Source organism: Juglans regia, chromosome 8 (assembly GCF_001411555.2).
Source record: "Juglans regia cultivar Chandler chromosome 8, Walnut 2.0, whole genome shotgun sequence".
Classification (NCBI taxonomy): domain Eukaryota; kingdom Viridiplantae; phylum Streptophyta; class Magnoliopsida; order Fagales; family Juglandaceae; genus Juglans; species Juglans regia.
In genome coordinates this window covers 28,189,575-28,199,808 of record NC_049908.1, presented here as the reverse complement: position 1 = coordinate 28,199,808, position 10,234 = coordinate 28,189,575, and the positions used below count along the sequence as shown (strand labels likewise).

The 10,234-nt window shown below is 33.8% G+C and overlaps 1 protein-coding gene across 3 annotated transcripts; it reads right to left on the bottom strand.

The window, feature by feature from the left end:
- Positions 1-1,567: 1,567 nt before the first annotated feature.
- Positions 1,568-8,347, bottom strand: LOC108987762 (RNA polymerase II-associated protein 3). Of its 3 annotated transcripts, none has more exons than XM_018960764.2 (12): positions 8,175-8,345; positions 7,761-7,859; positions 6,396-6,551; positions 6,171-6,295; positions 5,728-5,849; positions 5,533-5,615; positions 5,172-5,327; positions 3,869-4,018; positions 3,039-3,221; positions 2,411-2,505; positions 2,216-2,313; positions 1,568-1,844 (listed from the first exon to the last, which is right to left on the bottom strand). In XM_018960764.2, the coding sequence occupies exons 1-12, from the start codon at positions 8,214-8,216 to the stop codon at positions 1,741-1,743; spliced, it is 1,413 nt and encodes a 470-aa protein (XP_018816309.1). In that variant the 5' UTR covers positions 8,217-8,345; the 3' UTR covers positions 1,568-1,740. The 3 variants fall into 3 exon arrangements, with proteins under 3 accessions (XP_018816309.1, XP_018816310.1, XP_035549512.1); XM_018960765.2 differs by having other exon boundaries at positions 7,761-7,829; XM_035693619.1 differs by lacking the exons at positions 1,568-1,844; positions 2,411-2,505 and having other exon boundaries at positions 8,175-8,347.
- Between the last annotated feature and the right edge of the window lie 1,887 nt (positions 8,348-10,234).

Below are 10,234 nucleotides of genomic sequence, written 5' to 3'. Positions count from 1 at the left end.
ATACATAAATAATGTCATCTCATCTCGCCATTTCAATTTTTTTAAATTTTAAAATAATAGTAATGTCAAAAAATAATATTATAATAATATTTTATTCAACTTTCATCTAAAACTATCTCATCTTATCTTACTATCCAAACATGCCCTTAAATCTTATCCTAAATTCCTTGTCCTACTAACCTCAACTTGGTCTTTGCATGTTAAGGAAGTCATATGCAACTCTACATTTAATTGATTTTCTTTTGTTTTGTATAGAATTTGTTGGCCAATTAAAAGTTTGTAAACAACTATGGCTCAAGGAACTCTGAGTTGTTGGAAAGCAACATGCCCAAAGAAAATGTGAGCCATGATGCAGAAAGCTTCTCTGATGTTGACCTGATGACAACTAAAAAGGTTTACAATACATTAAAAAAATAGAGTAAAAGATTAGTAGACTACAAGACACCAGCTGCCAAACATTACTCTCGACAATTTTGGTGGTGGTGATGTTTAAATCTCTTGGATAACCCTCCGCCTCTTGTGGCATGATTGGACAAATATAAATTAATGGGAGAAAAGTATAGCAAAATGATGCATAATTAGTTAAACGAAACGATAGTTACAGTTCTAAAGTAAATCTCGTATACTTATTTTGAAAAAAATGGATAAATATAAAATCTATATTTTAACAGTAAACCGAGTGCGTGAATCTTACATTATCTAAAATTATATCTACCATTACTCGTTCAAATAACACCACTTATTGTGTAGTCTATAATGTTCATTAAAATGGTTAAAATATCAATATATATATATATATATATATATATATATTATGTAAATTGATGTAGAGAACTTTTAGACAGGAGTATGTTTAGCGTGTCACTTAACTAGCATGTTCCCAAATAAGCCTAATTGGACCAGTCGATGGGGCATGCCAGAATATACTGTTGCTGAAAATAGGTACCTCTCCCATTGTTTGAATTTGTCCACCTGTAATCCAACTGAACTGAGGTTGGACAATAAGTTCCACACCGACCACAAGAAGCAATTTAAGTTCTACGCCCTTCAAGAACCTTCAAATTATAATCAATCGATTCATTGAATGTGTCAAAGACCACAATAGTCAGCAAACTTTGGATCCCACTACATGTTTCCTGGGATAATGATTGTATTACTCCATTACATAATGGAGGCTGATCGGGCATTGTGAAGACGGGGGAATCAAGAGGTTGGGATTGGGTGTTCGGATAGAGTTTTAGTTCTATGAAAAACAAGGGGTTGATGTCAGGTCTAATGTATTTTAAATTATTTTTCTATGGGCTTTTTGGGTCATTAGGAGCTTTTAAGGTCACTTTAGGCAATGTATTGTCTTATATACATTCAGTGTACTTGATTTTTCCTCTTGATATATATAATTGTTTACTTATCAAATAAACATAATGGAGGCTGAAGGAAAGAAAATGTCAAAATTTATGGAGGCTTGATATAACATCAAGATCATTTATATATATATATATATATATACACGCACACACACATGCACAAACTCATAACCCTGGATCATAGATTTGACCTGAAGGGATCCTATAGAAGAACAAGATGCCAAAGAACATATTTAACTCATTAGTAGGTTGTTTTTATACAGGTCTAGCCAGTAGATTAAGACCAGAAAGTCGTGTGCAATGATTGCTCAGGATAAAAAAAAAAAACTCAGATAGCTCGAACACCATCTCTAAGAACCCTTTCGGGACTTGTCTGTCACTGCTTTAGGTGGTATTTTGAACGAAGGTTGTCAAGCATCTCTGCATACTCAATTGGTGTTGCCTTGCTACAAAATACTTCATCCCAAATCTTATGGAGATCTGTTCACCAGATGATCATGGCATTAGAAGCATAATGTACTTAATCCGATTAGCTTTATAAAATGGTTTCAATACTGAAATGTAAAAATATTTAAACTTTCTTTCCTCCTTTTGTAACTTCTAAGAGACCTTCGCTGGAAACAACCATCATCAATAGGTATCACGCTAATTTAAGACTCTGCATGAAGCTTGTGGAATGCTAGGTAGCAAGACTAATTTACATGGATGTGGCAATATTGTGGATCAACGAAATGATAAGCCAAATATCCACAAGCTACCGGAAGTTCTTATCACCGAAAGCTAGGTAAGCATTGTGTAAATGATGGGCACATGTTAGTAAAAACTGAAGCAATTTAGTCACGTGTACTTACCATCCCTGTCTGAAGATGAAAGGCACATGACGAGCAAGTTAAATCTTGAAACTTTGGTTAAATTTTCGACATATTTGACAGCCAGATCCATTTCTTCACTGCCAAAAGTACAAGTGCAATTGAATTAAGCACCATGTGGAGCACTGGCAAAAAATTATATGCACTCGAGAAAGACATCCAGAGATATGTACATACGTGAAAAAGGTGGCAACACACTTAATAATGTCCATTAGTAGGTAAGCTGACAATGCATTTTTGAATATCTGAGGTAATGTAGTTGGCGATACAGCCTAATACAAAAAAGAGGAACAATGATTAGTGGCAACATCATTGAATCGACTGAAAATAGCGCAGTCGCATAAAAGAACATTAGCATGAGTACTATGACTCCAACTAAAAGGGCACAGTGAATTGGCTGATCAATTAAGGAGACGTTTGGATTCGAAGATGACTTGAGATGAGTTGAGATGAATTGTGAATAGTAGTGAGATTTGTCAGTTAAAGTTGCTAAATAGTAATGAATAGTAGTGAGATGAGCTGAGATGAGCTGTGAATACAAACGTCTCCTAAGACTACATATGAATACAAAATTCACGGAACAGCCCTAGCATGAAAAGATCAGGCCAGAAGAGCCTAACAATCCATCAACTGGTTTACTTTTGGGGACTCAAAAAGAAAGCCACTATAAAGTTTAGGTACTTTCCATAAGGAGGGGCGGTGCAGCCAGATGAACATGAATTTTCATATTGCCATAGGCATATTAAATGGGGTATCAAAAACATAAATCTCTCTAATATTAAATCTCAAAAATAATATCACCCACCTTTAACAAACGGGCCTGTAATGCACGGTCACCAGAGAGTCCCCGCCAAGAAACCTCAAATTGATAAGCTGAATTTGGTTTTGTGATATTTTTTGCAGCTTCAGCCATAGCTCGAGAAGCTGCTTGAGAAGCCAGCTCTTGCACTGACGTCTTAAGCTCTTGGGTTCCAGTTCGTTGATTTTTCTGAGTAAATGATAAAGCGAGCCGTGTCAAACCGAAAGAGAAGAAAGAAGAGAACAGCAATCACTGATAACACCGAAAAGAACTTCCAAAATAGAGCATGAATAAAGGAGCTCGTGTCTGTTCAGAAGAAAATGGGACTTGGGCTGAGAAGCAAATAGAGAAGAAAGAATCAAAAGAGAACATACTTAAGGTTATCAACACAACTTGATACAAGCAAACATCTTATAGTCTTTAGACTGAATATCCTTTCTCTAGTCAAGGGAGCATGGACCTCAAACCAGCCATGAAATCCTAGTCAAAGAATCATTTCTTTTTCTCATATACGAGTGACTCTTTGACTAGAAATTTCCAAAGGGTTTCTGAAATTAAGAGTCGGTACATCATCCAATAATGAAAAGACAGTGGACCTATGAAGCAAATTAGTAGGGAACAACAAGCTCAAGACGTATCTCCTTTTCACACCCTTAGCCCTTTGCTACCTAACAAAGACTACCCTAACACCTTAACAAGAAAATTGTCTAACTATTCTATGGTGCACTTACACAGGGGTGCCAACAATAAGCAGAACTGATACACATGATTGAGCACCTAAATTAAAAGTAAGCATATAGAGAAGCATTCAGTTGAGCAAGGATTTCATCATAAACCTTAACACTTTCCACTCTAGAACTCTGAATAGCATCTACCCGAGAACCATCAACTTCTTGTTGTCCTACTCTACTTCCGGCTTTTACATGTTTGCTTTCTATTTCCTCCACAGATGCAGATGCCCTCGCAGCGACTAGTCCATCATTTTCCTGTCAACAGAGGTCAAAAGCACGAGGAAATAAGACTATGCTACCAATATCATGTCACATGTTCTTTATGTGCTTCTTGTCGAATTCATTTGAAAAACATAGCAGAATTACGAATCAAATTTAAGGGAGAAAAGACAACAGGTAAGTTAAACATGTATCATGAGGGAGGGGGGATTCTAGAATTATCTACCCATCACTTGGCGGCGTATCAAGTATTTTATCAATAAAATAAACATAATATTAGCCAGATTGAAAATCGCCAATTGATGGATAGATGACTAGATTGAATTATTGGCTAATAAGCAAACTCTTCATCTCTTTTTCTTACGATAATTCACCTCTATTCATCTATTTTTCTTACATCTATCCCCGTGTGGAACCGATCTGTACAATGGTGTGGCAAGTCTCATCTTAAATGTGTTATGTTTCTTTTATAAACTGGCAACAACAACAACCCTTTTGTTTGTTTGTTTTTTTTTAGGGGGGGCAGGGACAACAACATGGCAAGAAAAACCAGAACAGAAATTCGTTTGACAAAAAGCTATATGACTAGGTCAAATATATTGCAACAAAACCTGATAAACACCATGCAATACTTTCTTCATGTAATCAATGCTGTTGCTCAGAAACAAAAACATGCTATAAGACAGTAGAATCGGTAAAGCTGTGCTGGATTTGGTGTTTGGCCTCACCAAATAAACACTTTTATTCACATGCCATGGGAAAAGGAAATTAAGACCCCGTTTAGATTCAGAGTTGATCTCAACTCATCTCATCTAATCATTACAACTTTTTCAAATTCACAAACAAAATATAATAAACAATTCAATTTTTTCAAATCCCAAAACAATAATAATATTAAAAAATAATATTCTAACAATATTTTATTCAACTTTCATCTCATATCAGCTCACTATCCAAACCTAACCTAAGGCCTTGTTTGTTTTCGCAACCATTCACATCTCATCTAATTATGATAACTTTTTCAAATTTTCACTCGAAATAAAATAAATAATTCAACTTTTTCAAATTCTAAAATAAAAATAATATTAAAAAAATATATTCTAACAATATTTTATTCAATTTTCAACTTTCATATCAACTCATCTCATCTGCGAAAACAAACAAGACCTAAATCTCTAATTGCCAATACCTTGGCATGATCTTCAACAGTAGCCACTTCTGACCCTTGAATATTATTTAAGACAGGATGAATGCTGTGGCCATTAACCTTGCTCTCTGAGCTTCCTACTTTCTGCATTCCTTGCTTGGAGCCTCTCAATGGTCCAGACACCTTCTGAAGAATTGCCTGGAATAAATGAAGTACATAAAAGTTACAAAGATTATGGCCTTTACAGGTATACCAACTTTTTTGTAGCATATAATTTATGTTAATAGACAACAATAGAAAAAAGAGTTTCTGACAAGAACTAGAAAAAAATAAATTTCTTTTTGGGAGAAGGGGGGTCAGGTTTAAATACACTAGAAACAACTCGTTAGGATGAAATGCTTACTTTGTCATACAAAGACCTGGCCTCAGTATATTGTTTCTTAACTTCTTGGTTCTGAGGCTCCAACCTCAGGGCAAACTCAGCATCTGCAAGTAGCTATATTCACTATATCAGACAGATCACATACCCAAAAAATCAGGACAAAAAATATATTTAATAATCTCAATGAATCAAGATATAGTTTTGGATATAGCGTACCCTCGAAGCATTCTTTATATTTCCCAAGTTCCTTTCTAGCTGTTGCACGACGTGAGTATGCTTTTATATATCGATCATCTAAGTTCAAGGCCTCTGTGCAGTCATTTTCAGCCTCTTGGAATCTAATGAATAAGAATATGAAAATAAAAAAAAATGGTAACAAGGTTGTAGTATTCGTGATTTACGACCACTAGGACCACTACAAAGGCAGTTAAACATAAATAAAAGTGCAAGTTAATAGATATGTGGAAACTTTCTGGTACTCAAAAGTGTATATAATATAAGCACACACCAAAAAAGTTTTCTGCATCTCTAAAACATGTTTACCTGATGTACTTTTTGATAAGTAAAGCAAGTTTTTAAGATTACCTGATGTACTTATAAAAATAACACGTTTACCTGATGTCTAAATGGAAAAAAATAGTGTTCTGTACAAAACTTGCCTTCTGATTTTGAGATAGGCCATTGCTCGATTTGCATAAGCCACTGCTGTTGGTGACAAGGCAATGCTTCTTGAATAACATTCAATTGCTTCCTTAAATTTCTTCTGCTTAAAATGCTCATTACCCTTGAAAGTGCAACAGATTTCATGATTAGCGTCATTGGCAATAGCGTACTAGCACAAACAGCCTGAATCATCAAAACCTACTGAAGAGAGCATCTCCTACCAGTTCTTTCTCTGAAGTAGCATCAGGAAAACTCTCTTCAGTAATGAGACCGCTTGATATTTGATTTACTCCATAATTCTTGTAATCAAATTCTCCTGCATTACTCCTTGAATAATCAAATTTGGGAATTTTTCCAGTACTCCGAGATGAAGAAACCTATGAAAATGCCCAAGAATATCATGCATCATATATTTGTTATAAAATAAACACATGTTGATCCGCACACATGATGTCATTATATCATCGGAGAATTAGGACTCATTTGGATAGTGAGATGAGATGAGATGGTCTGTGAATAGTAATGAAATGGTTTGTGAATAGTAGTAAAATTGTTTGAGTTGAGATGTTTTATGGGATTTTGGAAAAGGGAAGAGAAAAAGTTGAATAAAAATATTATAAAGTTAAAATATTATTTTTATTTTGGGATTTGGAAAAGTTGAATTGTTTTTTTGTGTTTTGTTTGGAAGTATGAGAATGTAGTAATGATTAGATGAAAAAATTTAAAAATTTGAAATTAAAAAGTGTTTGTGTTTGTGGTGTTTGGATATTGAGATAAGATGGAATGAGATGAGATGGGAGGCTCTTGCTATCCAAACCAGGCCTTAAAGTCCAAACAAGACATCTCAACTACACTTTGCCTTATTCTTCAAACTCAACACATCCACCACAGAATCTAGAAGCACCAGAGAGTTGTTGGAAATCGCCGGTTGGATTGGCCTGACCAATTTCAGTCTCCACATTTCTTCTTCATACAGGAAAATTCATGATAAAAAACTACCATTCTACTCCAAAGTTTTCATTTAGGATAACATACTATCATTTTTTCGAAGATACAGAGGACATGATGTTGAAGCAAGTAAATTGTTTCTCACCAAATACGATTAACTTTTCCAAGTGCATGATGCTAGTAAAAATGAAAGCATAATAATTATTCAGCTACTTAAGACATCATGATCACAATAACATTTCTCTGTACCCAATTTTTTATAATAATTGCCCTATTTTCTTATAAATTTTGGCAAAGTGTATGCATCAGAGAATTCAGAACGTGCACATATGGTTCCTAAGGATGCAATTTTATCCTAATCAAATGACTTTATCGAGCAAGATAGCAATTTTTAGGACGAGTTTGATGGCAAGTTCTCAAATCAACTTACTGGTCTTATGGTAGATCTTAGTATAGAGGATAATACCAAAAATATGTATGTACTCTTTGGGAAATGAAACATTGTATGTCGACTCATATCCATTAATTGGTATTCTTTTTTTTTTATAAGTAAATATCCATTAATTGGTACTCATACAAACTTTAATTGTAATGTCAAGGAAACATTCTAAATTTTCATGGATTAGTAAAATCCTTACCGATTTATCCTTTTGAGGAGCTTGAGGTTTCATTTTCTTGTCTTTATCCTTGAAAGAAAGCTCCCAATCCTGCAAGTCATTCAAAAATCCCTGGAAATCCTATATACAACCATCACTCTATAAGAACGCACATTAGAAATAACCATTCAAAACCCATATACATAAAACATATACTTAAAAAGAAAAAAATTAGCATGCAATATTTTAAGCACAAATTAGATTGTTCCAGTGTCTAAAAAAAAAAAACCATCTTCATAAACTAAAGCATTCAAACTAGTTTACATAAACCGAACAAACATTTCCACAAATGGGAAATTAGAAAACAGAAAATAGACCAACGTCATCCCTTCTAAAAGGAGGGAAAAGCAAGAATTGGAAAGTTATTGCCTGAAATTTGTATAGGTATGAGCGTACCAGAGCTTGATCACGACCGTGCTTGCTGGGAACCCTAGCCATGGGGAGTTTAGACGAAGCAGCTGTGTTGGTTAACAATACTCCTAGTGAGCGCGTGGGTTTTCTTTCTGAAAATTCTGGAAGAGGAGGGAGTTTGCATTCATGTATTCGTTCCGTGGGGAGCCTTTTGGGAATGGGAATACTGTAGACGGAGGAGAGCCTTTTGGGAATTTGGGTCTAAATTTTCTGGTCTCCAATGCGCTCTTTCAGTGGGCCAAGCCCAAATACCCCCGCACACTTTTTCAAATTCACCCAAACTGTACGGAAGATGAGAGAGAAGGCTCCATTCAGGGCACTGCCAGAGCCCTCCGATATTGCTCTAATTGCTATTGACTTAGGTGAGTTTAGATTTTAAAGTGAGTTGAGTTGAGTTGAGTTGAGATGATAAAATATTGTTAAAATATTATTTTTTAATATTATTATTATTTTGAGATTTGAAAAAGTTGAATTGTTTATTATATTTTATGTTGGGATTTAAAAAAGTTGTAATGATAAGTTGAGATGAGTTGAGAGAAGTTTTGGTTCCAAACGCACCCTTAATCAAATATCAATATATCATCAAAATATGCATTCTTCTTTTTTCTTTTCTTTTTTTTTTTTTACTTCACATTTCTGATCCTATAATCTACTCCAATTCAAGGGTGCAAATGATTTTGGCCTTCTCTTGATCTTGGCCACATGAATTACAAGTTTACAAGTTGCAATTAGGTCGAAGAAAAAAATTAGTTAAAAAATAATAATTTAAGTAAAAATTAAATGATGGTTAGTGTAGTTGTAAAATATAAAAAAAAAAAAATATTATTATTTAAAAAATAATATTATATTATTATTTTGATTAATTCAATATAGGATTATGGCTTGAATGGTTATAGCTTTATGCAAAACATATACTTTTAACTAAATTTTAGAGATGATTTTGATGAAATTAATGTCAATGCTATGAGAAGGATAAATGCCTCATTTTTTTTCTCTTTTCTTCATGCATTTCTTTATATCTTTAAACATTTTAAAAAAAATATTCACAAAAGTATTAAAAAAATACTTATTTAATCACTAAATAAAAAGAAAAAAAAATGATATCGATAGAAATGCTCTGACCCAAAATGGGACCCCAAGCATTTCTCTACGAAAGTATTATCTCCATTAATGATACACTTCTTGCTGGCGGCTACCTCCCACTTTCCTTTTTTATTTATTTTTTAATATTTTTTTTATTTAGTGATTAAAAATGTGTTTTTTTAATAATATTGTGATATAAATATTTAAAAGTGTTAAAATATACATATATGAAAAAAAAAAATCTTAACACTGTAGCTCCCAGCGGGAGCTGAGAGTGGTGGTTGTAGAGCCATCCTTATGGAAAATTGTATACTGCTCGTAGCGGGACCGACCACAGTGATCGATAGACTATTTTCATTTTTTTTATATGGTTTATCGTCAATGGCATTAGTCACTACTATCAATTCTTGTAGTAGGATCCTTTTTATTTTGAGTCGTGCTACATTCATTGTAGGTTTGGCACGACAAATTCTCCCGATAAGGCTAAATATATTTTTTTCATACATTTTTTTTTTATATTTTTAAACATTTTTTTAAAAAAAAATTCATAGCATAATTCAAATATATTTCATTACTCATTAAGTAAAAAAAATGTATTGAGACTCATCGTCGGTAGGGATACTCAAGATATAAAGTATTTCCTTTTTATTTTTCATGAGTGCACCATTATTGGTACGAGATATCTTTTCTGATAAGAGTAGTTCTGTGCATCAGTCAGAAGCCGCAGCACACCTCACGTGATTGTTTTTTTTTTTTTTAACTCAATGCACTAGTGTGCTGCGACTTCCGACTGATACAATAAATATTTCTTCTTATCAAAATGTCTCGTGGTCGAGATGCCCAAATGGAGCTAGTTATTACTTTCTACACACTCCCATTTAAGGCTTGATGGTCATTTTCTTTCTTGTTTTTGGTTTTGAGTAATGTTATATAATATACTTTCATTTCACTTTTATCTCACT

Bases quoted from the DNA above. Each gene is read 5' to 3' on its own strand.
- LOC108987762 (XM_018960764.2), bottom strand. From the start codon at position 8,216: ATGGCTAGGGTTCCCAGCAAGCACGGTCGTGATCAAGCTCTG. The intron at 5,616-5,727 runs GTACGCTATATC...AGCTACTTGCAG, and splicing joins ATATAAAGAATGCTTCGAGG to ATGCTGAGTTTGCCCTGAGG. The intron at 2,506-3,038 runs GTGGGTGATATT...TTTTTGTATTAG, and splicing joins TACAGGCCCGTTTGTTAAAG to GCTGTATCGCCAACTACATT.